Source organism: Myotis brandtii, unplaced genomic scaffold (assembly GCF_000412655.1).
Source record: "Myotis brandtii unplaced genomic scaffold, ASM41265v1 scaffold702, whole genome shotgun sequence".
Taxonomy (NCBI): domain Eukaryota; kingdom Metazoa; phylum Chordata; class Mammalia; order Chiroptera; family Vespertilionidae; genus Myotis; species Myotis brandtii.
In genome coordinates, this window is record NW_005370755.1 from 1,577,758 (window position 1) to 1,600,742 (window position 22,985).

At 36.8% G+C, this 22,985-nt stretch overlaps 1 protein-coding gene across 6 annotated transcripts in view; it reads right to left on the bottom strand.

Moving 5' to 3' along the window:
* Positions 1-2,379: 2,379 nt before the first annotated feature.
* IKZF2 (IKAROS family zinc finger 2 (Helios)) overlaps positions 2,380-22,985 on the bottom strand; it is a 146,664-nt gene continuing 126,058 nt past the window's right edge. For 5 of the 6 annotated variants that reach the window (XM_014529983.1, XM_014529985.1, XM_005882283.2 and 2 more), the window contains 3 exons: positions 21,747-21,884; positions 13,437-13,580; positions 2,380-10,737 (listed from right to left, as the gene is read on the bottom strand). In XM_014529983.1, coding sequence (XP_014385469.1) covers positions 10,013-10,737; positions 13,437-13,580; positions 21,747-21,884 — 1,007 coding nt within the window. In that variant the 3' untranslated portion in view covers positions 2,380-10,012. The remainder of the gene's footprint in view (positions 10,738-13,436; positions 13,581-21,746; positions 21,885-22,985) is intronic. The other variant, XM_005882285.2, reaches the window with a different exon arrangement.

Genomic DNA, 22,985 nt, shown 5'->3' on the forward strand with positions numbered 1-22,985 from the left:
TTCCAAGATATGGACCCACTTTTACTGCTCAAGTAGCCAACCACCCTAGGCCCTCTTCCCTATTTTTGAATGGGGGATGTTAGAGTTGGAAACTTCTCCACCTTTACAAGAGCTATCTTGGCCATAGCCTTTTAAGTTTTTAAATCTACCAACCCAGGGCACTGACATCCTATGAGCTTTATTCCCATTCCCTCTTAGTTACATTCTCCTACTCCACCATCAAGGCATTCCATGAAGCACCCCCAGTGCACACAGCTGACTATGGTCCCAGCCGCCATTAGTTAAGGTAAAAGGTAACACTGAAGGACTCTTTAGTTACAAGCTCATCTAGGACCCAGGAGAGCCCAACACACACACCCTTACCTGACTTCCTTTTTAACCCTCCGTTCTTCCCGAAGCACTTAAAAATCTTGCTTCTTTGCATATGCTTCATTTGGGCAGATGATCAGAGTCCTACAGCTCTTTTAAGGGATTTTAGATTAGAACAACTGAACACCAATATGGGCAGAATCTGTTTTTACTGTTTGTTTTTAAAATATTTTTATTGGTTTCAGAGAGGAAGGGAGAAGGAGCAAGAGATAGAAACATCAATAATGAGAGAATGAATCGGCTGCCTCCTGCATGCCCCCCACAATGGGGCTGGAGCCGGCAACCTGGGCACGTGCTCCAACTGGGAATCTAACCATGACCTCCTGGTTCAGAGGTCGATGTTCAACCACTGAGCCATGCCGGCAGGGCTGTTTTTCTATTTTGAGGGATCTGTCCTGAGCCTGACAAAATTTTAAGTTAGAGGCAGCTGGTCTGATCCAAGAATATTCTAGGACGATAGAGCAATAGTAAGGACAAAAAGAAAAAAGCTAATGTTTCCTTTTCTCAGACTGGGCATATTTTTACTAAGATCTCCCCCTACTTTTGCCCATTTTTGTGTGTGTGTGGATTATGGACACTCTATCTTCTTTGTTAATTCCTCCTATCTCCCTTAGGCTTGTTTATGGAAGAACTGTCCCTGACACCCTCAGTTTTGTATCCAATAGGAGAAAAGCAGCAACATTAAGTTTCATCAGTTGTATCCTAATTTGTACTTTAGTGAGAAGTTAAAAAAATCATACTGGGAACTATTAGTAGGGATATTAACAAAACATGAGGTTTTGTTGGACGTTTAATAGGTCTATCTTAGAAACCCCTATAGTAAGAGGTAGAGTTGCTAAAATATTGAATTGCCTTCACCAGGTGTCTCACACACCAAGGACAGCCCTGTGACTTGAGCACATTGATAAAAAGTCTATCATATCAAGATTTCAATTATCCCATTTATCTGACCCTACTGCAATAGAAAAGTCAAGAACATATGGCATGTTTTTTTTTAACAACTTTATTTTGCTCTTGTCAATATTATAAACCAAGAAAATTTGATAAATATTTCTTGCTGATCTTGAAAAGATCCCTCATAAACTTAATACTAGAGAGTAATTTATTAAGCTCATCTTTTTTTTGTTCTTGTTAGTTCCTTTGTTTGCTGTTTCCCCCCACATGTTAATATTTTGAATTAAAGATGGTCAGTGAAGTAAAATTTCACTTGAATTTGTAGTATTTTTATTCTGTGTGGCTTATAGAAGTGAAATTATTGAAAAATGTGATAAAGATCCAAGAAATTCTGTGCATACTTATTGATGAAGAAAAATTCTAACAGCTCTCTCAAATGTGATGGTAGACTTACGTACAATTGGCGTGGGATAAGCAAATAGCTGAAGCTAAAGGAAGTGAGTTTGCAAATCCTAAGTGCCCTTTTACAAACTTCTCATGTTAAAACAAACTTCCTTTGTAAAATCTGAAGAGAATATCATGACTCGCATAATTGTAGTATAACGAAGCAGAATAGACAACCACCTTTTTGCCAGTGTGATTCAACAATCTGTGACTTACACTTTAATCTTGGTCTGAACCTAAGAAATGCTGGTTTCTAATATGGATAGTGAACATTACATGGACTGCTTGTGTAATTCACTGTGTACTTTGGAGCAAGTCACAACTCTCTTCCCTCAGGTCTCACTTTTTTCTTCTATAAGTAAGGGATGGACCTGTTAGATTTGTTTAAGGGTAAAATAAGATATAAACTTTCTGAAGAGGTGAGAGATGTCATCCTTAACAAATCATGAAACCAACAACTGAACACCCATATGGGCAGAACCACTTGGTTCTCTGCTGTGGTGGGCTGCATCGTAATGGTGGGGGCTGCTGAGACCACGTATCCAAATCTCTGAGTCAGGCAACATGACACACACCACAATGGCCATGATAACACCAACAAGCCAGATGCCAGTGAACATTTTAATCTTCTGCATATGCAAGATGTTTGTGAATAGAATTTTCACCAGAAAGTTTTTATAGCAAACTTTTATGCCAGAAGTTTATTTTATTGGTAAAATATTAAATAATATACAGAATTAAAAACTGCACTTACACTTCTGAGAAGAAATAAATCTTGGACAAATTATATGCTTGTTCCTGAGATTCCCTAAATTTATTCCAGTAGCTGTGCACTCAGACAGTACAAACCTTTATAATATAATCCTTTTCACAAAGTATTACAAAGTTTCTGCAGCTTTTTAGTGGTACACACATACAGACACACACTCACACATGCATATACAACACTCATACACATATACACGGTACCCACATACATGTGCAGAACATGTATGTGTGTGCATTAAAAACAAAGAAAATACAAGTCCCATAATTTAATCTGCAGTGATGTTGGAGGTCTCCAAATTGGTGTGTAGCAGAGTGCCTTGTCACACAGCTGCAAAGCCTGTCTCAGTATTTCCATAGTAAACCTCATTTTCTGAGGTATGGTAATTGAGCCTTAAAAAAACTACATTACACTGAGCAAACCTGACATACAAGGTCTGGAATTTCAATTTTACATATATATTTATATATATTTCTTTTTTAAACAATAGCTTTATTTTCCCAAATTATTAGTTTGAAAAAAAATGAGGTTTACTGGTTTGACCTATTTTTATTTGTATTTTTTTGCCTCTACAACTCAAAATATCCTAGAAACTGTCAAGCAATTAGTTTTTAAAGTAGTCTAATTACCTTTGGTATTGTTAAAGAAAAAAAAATCTAAAATGGCCAAGACATATACTGTACAAATGCAGTAACTGCCTTTAAGAGAAATGCCAAAGAAATGTCATCTTTTAACAAAATATGTATTTACATTACAGCAGTTTCACTACAGGGACACAGGTATAAAAAAAGAAAACCAACAAATGGCATATAAATATGTATGATACGAAAAATACTTCTTACTTAAATTTGTATGAAAACAGGAATGCTCCAAATATTTCTTAAAAATTTTCTCCAATAAGTGATAGGCAAGTGTTTAAAATGGAGCGAAGTGCTTTGCTTTCATTTTAAAGTTCATTTTCAAAAGGAGAAAATCGAAATAAAAAATATTAGGTTTTTAATTTAAAACATCAAGCAAGGGCCTAAGAAGAAAGTTCAGTCAACTTGAGGACACACTTCTCAGGCAAAAGAGTTCTAATTTCAATGGGAATTTAGCCTAAATTACGTGCCATGAGATTAGATCGATGGTTTGTACATTCTCTGATTTTTTTTTGACTGAGGAGTGTTTTTCTCTTTGCTTTTTGTGTCCTTTGACTAACATACCATGGTTTTCAAGGGTTTCTTTTTTCATTAACTAAAGAAAGAATAGTTCAGAAAACAAACAAAAAAATAACCATAGTTTTTAAGACTTTAAGGAAAGTATTGCACTTGTACAGAAAGAAAAGAAAAATATCTTTTAAACTAAAAGCAGAAGCAATCATCCTAGAATTGCAAATAACACATGGTCTAAAAGGTCCGACTAGTAAGAGCAAATGTGGAGCCTGGAGTGTCCCCTCTAAACCTGGAATAACATTAGAGTACTGTTAAAGCATTTTCTCCCAACTGGGAAAGAGTTAAGACTTTTGCTTTAAATTTTTAACATCTTCCTAAATATTTGCAAAAATTGTTTCACCTCTCATAATACACACTTTCGAAGAAAAACCAAATTAGAACACAAAATTCAACAAAAAAGGAAGGCAAACATACTATATGATGATTATGTAATCTCTGAAGTCATATTTTAGGTATCCAATATTTGAAAGGGAAAGTAACACAAAGATTATATATCTTACCATTTTTATCCCAACTACTTTTTAAAATATAAAACTACACTTGAGTATAAAAATATGTCAGCAGATTATACAGCCAACAGAAATCACGCACAAAAAAATTAAGACTTAAGAGACCCATGAATTAGAAATAGGATTTGAGCTAATCTTCAAACTAGTAGGGGGAAAAGAAAAGAGAGGCAGAGACACCCAAAGACAATGATGGAAGCGATATGGACAGAGAGGAAAAAGGGTGGAGGACATCAGACAAAATTTAAGAAGAGACAACAAAGAGAATTTGTTACACAGGAAGGGGACATGATTTATGTTCAAAATCTGAGGGTGCTTGGCAGTCATTTTTTTTAAAATCACAGTTTCAGAAATGGAACTACTTAAAAAAAATAAACACAAAAGAATAAAACAACAAAAACAAAACCCAGAGTCCTTCCCTTATTACAGTGTATTCAATGTTTTAAATTCATTTCCAGTAAATTAAATTAAGTAGAATCCTGATAAGTGCATAGAAGGGGATTCAGTGACCTCCACCCATCAGAGAAGCTTTTCTTACTGGGTGTCACTTGAGGTAATTTGAAGGCCCAATTGACTGCAAACTGGCTTGTCTGTACCCATATGAAGTTATATGCCATACTTTCCGTGGTTTAGCAGAGGGCCCCTACATTTTATATTTTATTCACAATAAAAAGGACATCGTAGAAAACTAGTCATTCACATACTATTCTCTGTATGGGATAAAGGTTATTTCACAACACATTTATACAGAAAATATACAAATGCAATGTTACGGGAGAGAAACCCCATAAACAGAATTAAGAACTTATTTCTAAGAGTGCATGTGAAAAATATCCACAGACTTACAGTACAGCAAGAAAAAACTAAAAAGCCAGAAATAGAATGTTACATGAAAACCTTACGGAAATTTCAAAATTTTAGGTTTCTGCAAAAAATGTAAAAATAGTTAAGGTGTCATTATTTGGCCTAGCAATACACCATGAGAAAAGAAACACTAGCATATCACAGCTTCTTGGTCATATGACATTTGCTTTGTATAACAAGCAGCTTATTGTTACTATTTTTATTTTTTAAAAGCTGTCATATCCTTGCATTCCTTGCAAGTAATATACAACCATGGTAGGAAACCATTTGAGATTATGCTTTGGAGAATAGCAGTGTGATCTGTCTGTTCAGTTTTGTTTTGTTCAAGGAGAATTAATTACCTGCTTCTTTACATTATTTCATTAAACATTAACAGATTAGAAGACTGAGGTTCTAAGACTACCACAATGCTAGTCCTTAGATGAAATTCCAAACAATACTCTGTTTTATTGAGCAAAAATCCCACTAATAATGCCTTGTATGATATCAGAACTTATTTTTCCTTCAAAACAAAACAAAACAAAACAAAACACATACCATAATGCAATTCACAGCTAAAACTTCCATCTACCTTATATTTCACCAGCATAGCCTTGTAATGGCATTCAGAAATACTATTTAACTAAAAAGACAAAATCTGGTTTCAAAATTTTCTTTGACTTTGCACAGATGAGCTGAAAGTCTCTGTATTGAAAATTCTTCTAACAGTGTTGCCCTAAAAATGTGAAGATAAATTATATAGTGCTCAATTTTAAGTGATTTTTAAAAATACATAGTAAAAGTGTTGTAGAGGTACAACAGCTAATCAACACTCTCTCAATGCATTTTAAAAAGGCACCAATATAAAAAATTTTGTAAGTATTTAATACATTAAATTAAGAATCTTAAGAGACCAGTTACTGTATATTTTAATTATTTTGCAGAAACTGGAGGTTTAAAAACATTTCTAAGATAACTTTCCTATATACAAACTATAATTTCTCCGCCACTCTTTTTTTCCTGTGCATTTGGGGAATTCCTGTTTTAGAATAGTCTTAATAAAATAGTATTTGCTACAATAATATTTCGAATGTAAGTAAAGATGCAACGTAACATCCCTTTTTGTAAAAATGAACAATTTAAAGTTGAAAAATAACACAGCCAGTACCTTATAATCTAAGTTCTGTCTTGAAACTAAGGCCATACAGATTTTTGTTTGTATTTTTGCAGCCTTTTCTTTTTCTACTTTAATGAATGATTTTGGAGATAAAATGAATTAACAGTGGAAAATAAATAAACCAATTTTCATTGAAATGCCTTCACTGGTATAAAATTTGTGAAATATTAAAATATCATAAAGACTTCAGGGTGGTTGTGTGAGGTGTACAACACACACAAAACAATACCAAAATCACTAAAATTCTTTTGTTTTTGTCCATCTGTCATTTACATAGCAGTTGGGGTGTTTTTTTTTTCTTCTGTATCTTCCTATCCTAAAGTAATTTGTTTCCTTCTCTTTGGAGATTATATAAAATCAGCTTAAATTCTCTACTTTTTTTGACTGTTTTGATTTCTTCTGAAGTAGATAGTTGCAACTTTCAATAGTTGCCAAATAGTCCTAGCGACACGCTAGTAACTTCTTTAATATTTCTTAATACAATCTGGTAAGAAGAAAGCTCAGGCATTAACAGTAGTTAGCTCTCTATATGCTCTTGCAACACAGCTGACCACTCTAATTGCTTCTTTTTATACATTTTCTTTAAAAGACTGTATGTGTGTATACATAATTGCTTGTATGTATGTAGGAGATACCCTCCACGTTGTAGCCAAATCTAAATCCTGCTCTCTTATTCTCCCATTTTGTCCTTCTAGAATATTCTCAACGGAATGTTTCAGCAACTCGAAATCGCTTCTGATCTGCTGATTGGTCACTTCCACTGTTGTAAAAAGCCAGGTTAGAATGGCTTTTTAAGTGATTGACCACCAATAGAGAGAGGCTGCAGATTTCTCCAGCAAGAGTTGGAGAGAAAATTCTGGGCAAAATTAGGGCAATGCAGTATGATGAATTTCTGAATTTTTGCCAACATGGAAAACACAGAAACTAACCCATTTTTATGCCCCTTAAATACTCTGTATTGTAAAATCCCAGCTGAATAAACTGGGCATAAAACTGTTCTATAAAACTTGACTTATTTGGTGTCTGACCCCCATACTTATTTTTAGGTGCTACCACCTTGCTTATTTCCTTTAGTGAAGAAGAGGCAAGCAAATATAGCCATCCAGATTTCCCAGAAAGCACCGTGTCCACAGAAATTCTTCCTAACCTACACACTGGAATCGACCTTGTCCTCATTTGTCCCAGCGACACCCTGAGCCATCTTTACCTCTTTCTGTTCCTCAGATCATGAGGCTAAGAAAGTACAAGCACACACTTGTAGCAAATGCACTTGCATAAGTACCAAGTCCCTTCGATAAAATAGATCCCTAAAAAGATACAATCACAAAAGGAGAGTGCATGAGTCCTGTCTTCATGGGGCACTACACAACTCTTTAGATCCTCCTAAATTCAATTTCATCCCAGGGCAGGTACATCATTGTTCACACAATTTTTTTTTTAATCGGAAGCAGGAAGAAAATTGAGACAATGCCAGCAGGAATTCACACACAGCCAAAGTTATGAACATACTGACTGCCACCCAAATGTTCCTTTAAATTGCGGTGAAACACAAAATCACTAATTTAAATGATTTACCTACCACCGAAAGGCAAAAACAAAATCTCAATTACTTATGATTGGTTAGGGTGGAGGGGGGAGGGTCTCAAAGACATGCATTAGTTTTGAATGAGCTGTATATTAATGCACCAATGTACCAAAGCATGCAAGAGAAAATAAAATGACAGTTGACATTCTATTTAAAACATTTCACATCTCTGTTTTGGTGCCTCTCTTAGATTTAAGGAAACAGTTTGGACATTTCTCCAAGAATAATTACAGCAGGGGCTAGTAAAAGAGAGCTGAGTGGGGACCATTTTGCTTGGCTCTGGCTGTCGGTGCTCAGAAGTTGCTTAAATAAGCAGATGGTAAACCAGCAAATGAGCAAAGAGCTGCATCGAGACCAGAGGTGCTTATCTGTCCATCGCTCTCTGGTCTTGCTAATTCTCACACCACTCTGTATTAAGAAACATCGTTTCTGCATCCTATTTAATGGTGTTTCTTTAAAGCAGCTATCAGTGACTGCTAACCGAATGTCAGTCTTCATAAATGGTTCTCGGAGGATCCAGTCACCGGCAGGCTTGCCCTCTCTGAACACAAGCAGCGAGTTCTGCCTCCAACTGTGCCCCCCAGATGACCTGAAGCAACCTCACCAGGTTGCTTCCCTCGAACGCTGTAGGACTGCAAAGAACAGACAGAGCACCCACACACGTGACATTAAAGTCTGCGCGTGGACTATGGTGACCTGTATTGATTAAAGGAAGAGAAATTCTGTACTAAGGAGCTGAGATGCATTTCTGACAAGGACTTATACAGAGTTGAAAAATTTTGAGACCGAAAAAGTGCTGGACACAGTCACTTTCACTTGGAGGTGCTGTCACATCCTATACTCTAAGAATAAAGCTTTTTGTTTGTAAAAATAAGCTTTTTGTTTGTTTGTTTGATCTATAGTCCAATGTATAAGAGACACAGAAGTTCCCTTTCCCTGCATCAAAAGTGGTAGATGTTATTATTGAAAAAATGCTAGAATAAATAGCCCTAGTTCCATAACCTTTGGGGTTTCAAGTTACACATTCAGATCAAATCGGGAATTGCTCCAAGGAGAGTCTGAAAGACACAGCCTATAGTAAGGTATATAAGGTTTGCTGCTGGAAGAGTAAAAGATGAATGGACTATGGACAGAACACTGGGTGGTCACAGCTTGAAAAACACAAGTGAAAAGAGAAATATACCAGAAAAGGGATTTCTGAGTTGGTTTTTTCCCCCTACTGTTAGCCTAATTATATTTTTTCTGCTGACTGGTTAACACTGATTAAATGCTGATAAAGTGACAATCGTAAGCACACTTTTAGCAACAAATATGTATACTATGCGGCCATCACATTACAACGTTAAAAGAAAACTCCCCAAACAAATTTATGAAAGTAGAGGTCCCTTCTGGAAACTACAGACTGCCTCTTAGCCACTCTTAGACCATATGTTATTCTGAAAACTAGATAAAAATACTATTCATTAAAGGTGTTAAAAGTAAGGCTGCCAGGGTGTCTATAAAATGCCAGTCATCAAAACTATGGAAAAACAGTGCTTAAGTTTAGAAAAATAAGATCCTAGGACCTCGGATGTACTGGAGGCGTCCTTAACTAGCTGTAGTTTAAAAGTTTTGCTATCTGGTACAGTGTAACATACTGTGTTATAAATTCCATAGGGGAAGTAAACATAGAACCCACGACAACAACCCATCCAAGGAGTTATCACTGAAAGTAACAATGTGTTTCTGTTCCATGATCTCTAGAGGAAAAACAAAACAGTTTACAATTTAAAACAATTTTTTCTTTGAAGCATTAAATTACTTATACCATTTTAAACTGCGAAAGTCCCACCCAGAAAACTAAACTTTCCTGCCTTCAATCACAATCCTGAACATCAGTGGCAAATCAGAATCTCTTAGGTGAATCTATAGGAATCAATCGATTTTTTTCCAAAGCACGATATGCCTTATATCTATGCATGGCAGAAAAGAACTGCTCTTAAAATCCCACAAAACAAGCCAAGTAATCAAGATCCCCTGTCCCTGTCCCTTCTGTTTCTTCCTAATTGTAATTAGGCAGAGCAAAGACACTGCGTCCACAAAATAAGAATTAATGACAGTAATAATATTAAAAAAAAAAAGGTATGTCAACATCTTAGGGAAGGTGGGACTGTAAGTGCAGTATTTCTTCATGTGCAGTTTGTTACTTCATAGGGGTCCCCTTTGGAATGAAAAGGCCTAGTGGAATGTGTGCTCCCCTCGAACAATGTGTGATGAAAACTCGTAACGGTCCTGGCTCCTGTAGCCACAGATGTTGCATTCCAGTGGGTCCCGGTAGCCATGGCAACCCATGTGAATGGTGTACATGACATGGTCTAGGAAAAGGACGCGGCAGTGCTCGCACTTGAAGGCCCTAATCTGTTCTCCTTCTCCATTGAAGACTTTGTAGATGTCCTTCAGAGAGCCCTTGGGGGCCTTGGTGGTATCCAAAGCCTTGACATCCTCCTTCATGTAGGCTGGGCTTTGTTTCCTCTTGGGATTTAAGGCAGGGTTTCCTTGGTAGGACTGGTGGTCATCGTGGCTGCTTTCTGAGTCAGTAGAATCCAGGCAGCTATTGCTGGGGGAGGCCTCTCTTTCCTGGGGTCGACTCTTTGGTCTGATGAGAGAGATGGGGCCATCCATGTTGTTCTCGTGACTGTCGGAGGTTTCCCTGCTAATGGGTCTTTCTATCCTGTTTGGATGATAGACCTGAGAATAAGCTGAGCTCATCACTGGGGCCACCTCAGCGATTGTGCTTGGCGGGTGCTGCATCAGCGGGTGAAGGGCCTCGGCTCCAAGGTAGGTGATTGCATTGTTGATGGCTTGGTCCATCATATGAGACTGCATCAGCTCAGCCTCCTTCTCATACGTTAAGTTCATATCAAAGTGAATGTCTGGGTAGCTGAATCGCATGAGCTTTTCCCCTGAAAGAGGGAGGGGAAGAAAAGCAACAAGGAAAAAAAAGGGACACAATAAAATTAGTGGTTGGGTTAAAAATATAAAAGTACAAAGCTAACTAATCAAATCCATGTTCCATAATATGGTATATCTTATTCTTTAGACCAAGTATGTAGGCTCTTTAATTCTGCTGAGATTCATAGACACTCTAAACCTGAAAAGGGGAGTAGTAATAAAAATGTCACAAGCCATTTATATTTGTTCTAATGCCATCGTGAAAATGTGTCCAGACTGAGAAGTATAATTGAGTGTTTAATCTCATTTTAATTCAATATTAAAATTTCCACTTGTCTAGAGCTCAGCAAATATAGGAGAAAGAAAAAATACCAGGTGAAAATAAGTCAGAGACTATGCTTGTTTTTGCATATTTTAAACATCAGTGACCAAGTCACAAAGATAAAAAAAAACACAAAAAAACCTAGACTGATCTGGTTATAAAATCTGTCAGCTCACTATGGTATAGGGTTAATTTGGTTGATTTAGCTATATATTAAAAAAACAATTTTTTTTGTTAATCCTCACCTGAGAATATTTTTTTCATTGATTTTTAGGGAGAGTGGAAGAGAAAGGGAAAGACAGAGAGAAAAACTGATGTGAGAGAAATACATCGATTGGTTGCCTCCTTTATGAGCCCTGACCAGGGCCCAGGCCAGGTAAAGACCTGCAACCAAGGTACATGCCCTTGACCAGAATTGAACTCGGGACCCTTTGGTCTGCAGGCCAATGCTCTATCCACTGAGCCAAACTGGCTAGGGCATGAGATCAGTTATTCATATATTTATTGTGACACCAATTTGCAAAGCTGTGAGATTTTCCCCAAAAGTACTAGCAGTTATGTAGATATGGCTTCACTAGACAGTGCGGTTTTACCAGGAGGAGGAGATAGGAGAACAACACATCAGGAGAGTCAAGAATATTGGCAAAAGAGTAGAAAAAGTGATGAGCCATGGAATTGAATTTGGATAAGAGAGGAGACTAACATATATGCAGAAAGCTCAGGGATCGCTGGCTGAGAGGGCTTGGCAAGGTCAAAGAACAGTACTGACTGAGGGACATTGTGAAAAGGAATGTACATTAAGTGTGGAATGATGAAATCTTCATTTCAGATATGGAAACAGTTAGTAGGCAATTGCTATCTATTACTACTAAGGCAGAATCCAAATAAAGAAAAAAAGCCCATCAAATTCCTAATAAAAATCTGAAGTCATTACTTTAGAATCAAAATGTAAATTAAAAAACCTGTCCCTCTTTTCTAAGGAATGTAATAAAATCAAATTGAGACTAGCATTTCTAAGTCATAAAAAAAGAAAATGTTTTAAAAAGCAGAGCTAAATAAATTCAGAAGACAGAAAAAATAGTAATATATTTCATATTTTCCCAACTACACTACTGTCTAGTTGAGATATAGGCTTTTAATGGACATCCATCAAATTAGTCAATTTTAAAAATAGATGAACTTCCATTTAAATAAAGAGAAAGAGACAGAAAGGAAAGTCCCTGAGGGCCCATGGCAGGCCTCTGAATATACTCTCAAGGGCTTCACATCGACCTACTATGAACCGTGGTCCTTAGGGCTACCCTCAGCCTTCTCTCAATAAGCTCTGTCATTAATCTCTCCAGCTTCCTTAAGGCGATATTTTGGTGATTTGTTAGTTCTTCAGTTTTGGAGTGAAAGGAAACCTTCTCTGTTCTTATTGGAGTCACAGAATTTTATTACCCTTTCCTCCCTGAAATAACCAAGATTTTCTGCCAATCGCCATTCAACTCACATAAGATATTCCACAATGATTTTTACAATAGAATGTGAGAATCCATTAGAGTATTTTTTATTTCTTCTAATTTCTACCCCGTATAAGGTTTATAAAAATAGATATTACATATACAATCAATGACAATTCTTCACTTTGAATCTCTATTATTTACACGGTCTTTAAAAATTAGATGCTTTTTGTATCCTCAGAGATACTTTATGACTTACAATATGCGGAATGATGCCAACTCTGAGTACATGAAAGAATATTTATGGGCATGGAAATGTAAAAGGGAGGCCTAATACATCATTTAATCTTTTCAGTTCAAAATCATAGGCTGGGTGTAAACAAAGATCCAAATATGAAACATCTTGAACGTAGGTTGCTGCATTATTTTTTCTAGTGCAAAATTAAAATAATGAGAGAGGTTTCTTTTTATCCTAGATCAAATACTAAACACATTAGCATCATGTACAGAAAACAGTTTAAAGACCTGGTGCAAAAGAAAATTTTAAAACGCAATGCAAAACTGGCTAACAGCCTACATCATTTCCCTAAAATATTATTTTTAATTTAAATGAACATTTTATTTTTACAGGCTGTGTCAATTTATATATCATTTCATTTTGAGACAGCAATTTGCTACTATCAGTCTTTCCTTTGTTTCTCTTTCTTCAGCTCATATACTTTGTGTGTGTGTGTGTATGTGTGTGTGTGTGTGTGTGTGTGTGCGTGTGCACATGCAAGTATGATACACATTCTTTGGCATAAAGCAGAAAAGAATAATGGAGAAAAGAGACTAATGTTTATTTCATGAACGGAAATACATCATATATACTTCCTATACATGGGAACATGTCTTTGCCCATTAAAAATCACCTTTTTAAAGAAATAAAAGCATTTGTAATGCTTACCCACAAACTTTTGTGGAGTGGAGCTTTTACGTTTTCCCATATTCCCCGTGAGCTTCTCTATGACAGCAGGTCTCTCAAAAGGCACCAGAGAAATATTGTTGTCCATAATAGGCTCTTGTTCCTTACAATCTTCTATAGGAGGTACTATATAAAACCATACAAAAATGCAATCTCATAATTTCTTCAACACTTTACAGGTACAAAGCTGAATTTGCCATCTCAACATGTGTTATACAAACATAAGCTGGTATGCTGGAGCAGAAGCAAGTAGAAAGGGAACCTCCAGTGTTCGAGTCCCCGGTAGTTTTACTCTCACACACAGAGGATTTCTTTTTATCTGAGTCTCTCTCAGATCAATAGCATAAACTGTTGCCACTTTTATGGGTGGCAAACATGTTCATCTTGCTTCTCATCTTATGCCCCTGAAAGTGTTTTTAACAGTGATTAAAATCAATACTACTTTAAGACTGCACTATTCTCAAGGCTTTTGGAGTTTATTTTTGTAAAACCATTTAAGTCCACTTGTTTGCAGAAAAACTTCAACAGACACACAGAATAACAGCACAATATTTGACCAGGTGGTTTGTTTTTCATCCATGTATTTTCTTGTAACAATTTTTCTATTTGATGAGCTGAGTGAGCCGGTGGCCCCATTGAGCCTCCTGAAGGAGATTCCATTCTGAACATGCCGACGAAGCTGGCTGCTTCATGATTGTAATTTATTTTAACAAGAGCTCTTCAGCAGGATAAAAGAATCTATTTCCAAACTGGCATATTTGCTCACTGAACTGCTCTAACGTATTCGGCATAAACTTTCCAATGCTGCTCCCTCTTCATCCCATTTCGTTAAGTTGCTATGGGCTAATATACTAGCTCCGTGGTCGGCAGACTGTGGCTCACGAGCCACATGCGGCTCTTTGGCCCCTTGAGTGTGGCTCTTCCTAAGCCTTAGGAGTACCCTAATTAAGTTAATAACAATGTCCCTACCTATATAGTTTAAGTTTAAAAAATTTGGCTCTCAAAAGAAATTTCAATCGTTGTACTGTTGATATTTGGCTCTGTTGACTAACGAGTTTGCCGACCACTGTAGCTCATAGGTTATACATTGACATGCATAGTGTAGACCAGTGGTTCTCAACCTTCTGGCCCTTTAAATACAGTTCCTCATGTTGTGACCCAACCATAAAATTCTTTTCGTTGCTACTTCATAACTGTAATGTTGCTACTGTTATGAATCGTAATGTAAATATTTGATATGCAGGATGGTCTTAGGCGACCCGTTAAAGGGACGTTCGACCACCAAAAGGGCCGCGACCCACAGATTGAGAACCACTGGTGTAGACAAAGAACTTGTAAAAGTTGTTTTTGAATAAAAATATTGTCAAAAACATTTAACCAAGGACAGATTTAACTAGGTAACATATGAGGACAGACTGAGATCAGCTGATTAAAACCATGTTCATAGGAAAGACCATAACTTATTGCTTCTTGATTACTGTTGATTTCTCCAATTGTATCTGTGCCAATACTGTTTGGAAACCGCAGGGTTTCATATCTTAGGCTATCATTACTTGTTCAGCATGCTCTGAATAGTGATTTATTCTGCTCCTTGCATTTGCAAAGGATAGTTCACTGTGCGAAACACAATGCATTCTCATTTATAAGGGCGGAAGCTAAAATAAAGTGAGAAAGCAAGAGATGAAAGTTAAGAAAATCCAGTGCACAATTCAGGTGACCTAGTTAATAGCAATATAGGTTGCATATTTTGAAAAAAATGAAAAACAGCATCATAAAATTGTTTTCCTAAATTGGATATGTTTAAAGAGATCAACATTCAATCTAAAGTTTGGGATTAACCTAATGTAGTCTGGTAGATGGGCCAGAAAATTTTAATCTTAATTCTCTGTTTCATAACAGATCCTCCGGTTACTGATGACAAGGGATTCTAGAATTATTGGATGTTAATTTGGAAAAAAAAATTCCAAGAACAGATTCAGAAACAAGGAAATGCTTTGCTCATTTGTTATACTGATATAATTAATAATATTACCAGGTGGAAAAAGTATGTCCTACATTATGTATGTCCTATCTTAGAAAAAACTAAAATTAAAAAAGAAAAAAAGAACGTAAAAAGTAAAGCAAAGAGAGGATTCAAATAAGGGGGTACAGGAGGATGGAATGGCAGTGGTGATGTAGTGGGGAACCATGCAATTAGATGCAGATTATTGTCAAAATCTTAACTTGTTTTGGGTGGATTCTCAGGCACTTACTATATTATTTAAAAAGTACCTATAGACCAAATAACTATAAATCAAAGATGAAAATATGTCACAGACCAAGATCCCAAATTAAAGACGAAAAAAAAAAAAAAAGTTTGTTGTAAATTTTGCTAAAAAACAGCAAAACTGGTTAACAGGGTTTGTCCCAAAATTGAATATACTAATTAGTTTTGAAATGAGTAGTCTAAAACTTAGCAGTTTTGCTCTAAGTCTCACCTTGAATTTTCATATTTGCACACATTTAACATTCAAAACGAAACCTGGGTGTGGGAACTGTCCCACACCACATCCACCTCAATTCAGATGATTTGTCCCAAGTTCAATGAAGCTCATGTGAACTGAAAACAATGACTTTGGCAGAGCTCTGGTCTAAGTTGTGCGTTGCAAAAGTCCTGTACAGATCAGATGTTGAGCCCGTTTCTACCGTATTGACAACAACAATAACAACAAGAGCTGACGTGCTAAGGATTTGCATTTAATAATTCATTTAATGGTTTCAATAACCCCCTGAGATACAACTGCCTTCTCCATTCTACAGGTCTGGAAACAAAGACCCAGATGTGATGTTATTCCCTCAGGGTCTACATCTAGTTAGTAAGGAATACAGTACATGAGTTGAACCTAAATGGTCTAGTTCCAGGGACTGGGCTCTTAGCCACTATGCTGTAGTATTCTTTTTAGACATAATTTGAATTTTGACTTTATATAAACAAGATTGACATATTTTTATGGTCTGCCATTGGGGAAATATCTGATACATTTTCTCAATTATGTAATTAACCTGAACCTTTTGCTTTCACGAATCTGTGCAACTCATCAAAATGTTTCTGGATACACTGGGTGGTGGGCAAAAGTAGGTTTACACTTGTGAGTATGTTTAGTTAACTCAATGATGTGTTACTCCCATAATGAGACATTCATCTAGGCTATGAAAATACCAATATGCTAACTTCACTTGTTGGAGCAAACTTCATAACCAAATATCTTCTTTAGAGTTATTTTTAAAGATATAACCAGGATAAAAGTAGATTTGTACTTGCATTATTTTATTATCTCATCTCATTGATTAATCATAAAGACAGAACCATGGTATTCCCAACATAGAGCTACTGTACTGAACCATCCACTTAAATTTCAAACTCAAAGAATACACAATCTGAGAGACCTAGATTAGATCATTTGTCCATCCCGTGACCAGAAGCAGGCCCGGCCCCCAGACCGACAGTCCTGCCATGGCTTCCTACAATGAGAGACAGTTCTCTAAAGGGAAATGAAAGTCTGTTATCAAAAGAAGAAGGAAAGTATGTAGGGCAGGCAAAAACAACAAATGTCTTCTATATTCTCACATATTTTCTCCATGTTGTTGAAGCTAAAACAAACTTTTCAGTTATCTGAGTTATTTTCTTGAGAACATTGGACAGTGCTAATACTTGTGTTGGCTTCTGTCAAATCACTCTTTCCATTTTCAAGCCTTCTGCTCTTACTCATCTTCATGCCTTTTATTTTTTTTTAATTTTTTTATTCCTGATGTGTTCTTGACCTTCTAGATGTCTCACTATATTCTTAGCTATATAATTTATAAAACTTGTTACTTTAGGCTACTATCTATATAATGATGGCTCCCACAACTTTATTTCCTACCCACCCCTCTCTCCAGATCTTTTTTTAAAATATTTTTATTGATTTCAGAGAAGAAGGGAGAGGGAGAGAGAGAGATAGAAACATCAACGATAAGAGAGAATCACTGAATGACTGCCTCCTGCACATCCCCTACTGGAGATTGAGCCCGCAACCCAAGCACGTGCCCTTGACTGGAATTGAACTTGGGACCCTTCAGTCCACAGGCCGAGGCTCTATCCACTGAGCCAAAACAGCTAGGGCTTTCTCCAGATCTTGATATACATGCATATATCAAGAATATATATACATATACATATACATATACATATACCTAATATATATATCTATACATACAATATTTGACTTCTTCTTAGATTCACTTGGCTATCTCTAATAGGTACTTAAAGGATAATGTGTTGAAAAACTGAAATCTCCATTTCCCTCCCCAAACTTTCTCTTATTTCTCTAATTTCCAACTCTGTGAATCACATTACTACCTACCTGATCATCCATGCTAGATAATTGTGGCAGATTCTAGATTTCTTCCTTTCACCCAGTCTCCTCTTCCCTACCAGCTCTCCATATATATGGAGAAAGAGGAGAGGGAGAGAGAGAGAGGGGAGGGAGAGGGAGAGGGGGAGGGGGAGGGAGAGGGAGAGGGAGAGACCAAGTGTTTTAGATTGAACATCTACAGTTGCTCCCAATTACCTGAATTTTCTGGATATTGTAGGCATCTAAGCACAACTAATCAGTAGATTGTTGCAATGGTCTACTTGCTTCTATGTCAACTCTTCTGATCTATCTCCCATATTTCCAGCAATAAAATTTTAATGTAATAATGTTTTTTTAGGATAAATTACAATTCTTCACTTAGTACAGAGGCCCTTGATTCCCTGTTCACAGCCTCAATCTCTTAGCCTTACCACCCTCCAATGCTTCTTGCCCTTACAAACTGGGCTCTGATTATACATGGCTGCTTCTAGGTCCGTAACCTACCCTGCTGTTGTACATTTCTATGACTTCACACATGCTGTTCTTTCTGCATGAAACACCCTCCTCCACTTACTCAGCTGTCTATATCTCCTTTCAAAAGTCCACTCGAACATAACTTTCCCTAGAAATTCCTCTTGGGTACCCAGAGGTGTGCCCTCATAATGCTTATCACAGTGTTCTCACTGTAGGTTTACAGGTCAAATCCTTCCAAGTGTTTGTAAATGACCTTAGGGTAGAAACTGCTTTTTATTTGACTTTGTATCTGTAGTGCTTTTTATGATGTGAGACAAATATACTAGTCAATGGATGTTTCCTAAGTGATTTCATGAAGGAAATGTTACCCAATGAAAATAGGGTGAAAAAGTATACTGGAAGGTTTACAGGTTCCCAGTATGTCTCCATACTTACAATAAAGAAATTCTCTTTACCAAATCATCCAAACCATACATTTAAAAAGCTATATTTTTTTCTTTAAAGTCAACTATCTTTCCAGTTTACACTTCCATTTTTGTCTTTGGGCAAGGGGAACACTTAATTATATACTTTGATTTTTAAAGCTTTTTCTTCAAGCTGAATAGACTTGCAAAATGAGCATAAAATATCTTTCAAATAAGATAATGTGCCATAAAACCAAATTCATTATTATCTTTATTTTTAAAATTATAAGTTATTGTTTTTCCCTTTCCATCAAACTAAATAACTTTTTTATTCTACCTGCTGAATATGTCTTCAGCGTTTCGCCCTGTCCTCATCTCCTGCTACTGCCTATTCCTCTTCTCTGTGGCATTCTCACTTCCCGTCTCTCCTAACATGCCAGTAAGGCATCCATCCTATATGCGACCTGGGTGCCATTTTTCTTTAGAAGACACAAATGAAGTTAAAGAATGCTGCTCTGATTTCGGACACTTTCTCGCTAGAAGAGCCAACATGGGAAGAACATGTTTTGGGAAAGAGAGGCTAGGAAATATAACTATGCCAGATATGAAAATAAAAGAATAGTAATTAATTTCAAGGAGCTAATGGCAACCATAAGTATAGCAACTGCCATATATACTACAAGAAGACAAAAAAATAGAGAAGATGTAACAAGATAGTAAGAGAGGGAAGGGGGTACAAATGATTTCATTGTGGCTCTGTTTAAAAGGAGACACATGCCAAGCAATGCCTATGAGACAAGGTTCATGATGAACTCTAGCAGCATTCACCCGTATTTTTCTCTCCTATGGCATTTATTAATTCCTACTTCATACATTCAATTCTCCACCAAGTATGCTAACTATTATTACAATACACCTAGAAAAAGTACCACAGTAAATGTCATTAATGTAACCTTAGGTGGTGAAGTCAATATCCAATATTGAACAAATATTTGGGTCTATAAATGATATCGACACCTCTCCCTCCCCCCTCTTCCTTGGCTTTGCCCCTGGTCTTCCCAGTACCTGAGGGTCTCCCTCAGCGCCCCCCCCTTTCCCCAGTGCAGTTTCAGAGCCACCTGCAAAGGGCCTTTGCCGTGAAGACATAAGCAAGCTGGAAAGTGGGGCTGATGCTGAGGCTGCAGCTGCTTAGAAAAAAGTCTTTCCCCTTCCCAAAACACACCTGCTCAAACTGCTCGTCAGCACTTACTCTGTAACCGGTTAATCGGCCAAGAGATAGTTAAATGTCGACTATATTTATGTATACCGATCTCCCTATAACAATATAAAGTCTTCTGGAGAGATCCCCTCTCATTCAGATGTGCATGCGACCTCGAGTTGTATAAATAACTATGATCAGAAAAGTGAATTAATAGAATCACTAATCCAATCAAATGTCAAAACTGAAATAAGAGACCATTAAATGGCGAAAGTAGTAGAGCATAAGGTGTCTTTGGAAATCTGTGGCAAGCTTTGGCATGGCCCCAAGCCTCTATAAGCTATCCTGCCTCAAGCCACCTCTATAACCAATACTTCAAACAGAAATAGCGTGCTTCGTAGGCAAATGAAACCTCTAATGCCAAAATTAATGCCAGTAAGTAACATAACTTTAAAGGGGATTGAACATTTACTACTTCTTAATATTTAATGCCCAGAAATGTACTAGTAAAAAGAACTATTTATTGGGTGTTTATTGCACACCCAATAACATTTAATTCTCATGCCAAGCCGATGAGTAACACACTCAGACACCACATAGCCAGACCAGGTTTGCTGGACTCACACCTCTTTAACCTCTTTGCTCTGGAACCTATGCTACGCTCATAAGCCCAGGTAATCCAAGCTTACATTATCAAATTTGACAAGACTTAAAACAGAGAGGTTTTAAATTGTTTTAGTTAATAATAATAACAATATAATAAAAAATGGACTGGCAACCATGCACAGAACTAAATCTGATCCTTTATATTATATAAACTAGCCTCAATGCAAAGACATGCTTCAATTATTCATGATAACAAAATATTTTATCTAAAAAGAATTCCCAACAACATATAATCACTAGCTATCCAATAAACGGTTTCATAGTATGCACCATATAAAACAAACAAAAAACACACAAATAACCTTAGGGCTGTCTATAAATCACTCAATAAATATTTATACTTTAAAGGTGACTATAGCAATCTCCAATTATTCTGTTTAATATTGGCCAAATCTTTTTATATAACAGATATAAAAATACCAATAATTTAAGATTTGTATATGTTCCTGTATGGATAATAGGATAAAAAATATAATTAATAGGACAAAACAAGATGCCTCCAAATCTAAAGAAGTGAACTTAATAACTTCCTTGTGTAAGGATGATTTACTCACATGAATTTTAGAGTTATTAACTGATAAATCTTAGAGACTGCCTTCCATCTGCCACTGTGTATTCTGGAGACCAGGATGACTTGCTTGGGTTTTGATTTCTGTGCATGGAAGTGGTGCCTAATTTTGATCTAGTCTGTGCCCCACACTTGCAGAAAGAAAATCAATAATTTCCAAGATAATTCACAAGACATTTTGGAGAAAATTCCAATTATATCAACAATCACTTACCTAAGAGAAATGTGCACATAGCTAATTACATCTTTCAGGAAGCCCGTAGACTTATGTGGGACCATCTCTAGCTATCTGAATAAATAGTACCTTCTTTTGGTGTCTTCAAGGTCACCTGCCATTATTATGTTAATTCAAACACTTGTTATGAGAACTAATTGGGGAGTATGACAAAAATTCAATATAGTTTGTTTCCAAAGCGTCCGTCCCAAAGCTCAAGTCTTTTCAAATGCTTAAGAAGAGAATGCCATACAAAGCTAATGTGATCTAAAGTTGATTGTTTTAAACAAAGATTTGTTTCCTTTATGCTGAAGGGTAGACAACTCTTTAACCCATACAAAACTCTAAAAGCAGTAGAGAGGGGTAATTGCATTGTGAATGCCAGTTCTACCCACCGTGGTGACTCATGACCTGGCCCGCAGCCTCCATGCTGACATTCTGGAGATAGTTGTGGCAGCGTTCCTTGTGCTCCTCCAGTGAACTGCGCTGCTTGTAGCTTCGTCCACAGTAGTTGCACTTGTGAGGTTTACCCACTGCGAAGAGACGTCGAGATTAGTGTGCTGCCAGTCTCCCCCAAAGCAAAATTAATAGCTCACTTCTGGTGGTGTGGAGGAAGCATTTATAGGCTTTTCAGACTTAAATCTCTTCCTCCTCCACACTCTTAGATAATAAAATCTCCACCAAGACTAAAAGACAGAAAGAAGATAAGGCAGATCGTGCCTTCGGCGATAGGGGAAAGACTGAATCAAATTCATGCTCTGACTGTATGCTACATGATCAGTCTTCAAATTATCTGACTCTAACACTAACAGTGACTCTTACACAATTCTCTCAGCTTTGACTCATTCACAAGACAAATCAGGAATGCCCTAGATACATGACGAGAATTATCTTTTATTTTATTTTTTTTGGGTGGTGGTGGTAAGGACAGAGAATCTTACTGAAGAAAACTAGAATGTGACAACTCAAAATGTCATTGTTTAATGAGAAAATTATTCATGGGTACCAAGAAGACCAAAAGGAATTCAAGTGATGAGAAAAAGCACAGATAAAAGCAAGGTTTCTCTTTTCTTTCCACCTTGGTAATAGCTATTCACACATGCAAAACTTTACAGCAGATAAAGCGTATTCTCCCACATCACCACTGTTCTTATATTACCAAGAATTAACCTACTAGGCGCTTTCGGTCGGGATTAACAATAACCACGGAAGCCCTCACACGGTTAGTTATATGATGATAGTAAGTAATGTTTTCCAACACACTTCACATTCAGGAAGTAACTGATTTCCTAATAGCCAGAGAGCCGTATTTCAGTATACCTGGTAAAATACTGTGATGACCACTTAAAAATAAACAAAAACACTTTACAATATTGATTAAGAGGGAAAAAACACATTTATGGAAAGAGGCATGTTTTAATGTATGACTATTCACCTGGATGTCACAGAGCACTTTGATTTTCGGTTTTGAATAGTAAGGGGAAAAAACATATGCCCCCAGGTGGTCTGTGCCTCGGCCTTCAGTAGTACAGGCTGAGCCAGGTCAGGAGCGCTCTTTGACTCCCATAGCAGTTACTTTGTTTTGCCCACACGACACTCCTTTTCATGGCCAAAATAGAGCATTCCTGAGTCCA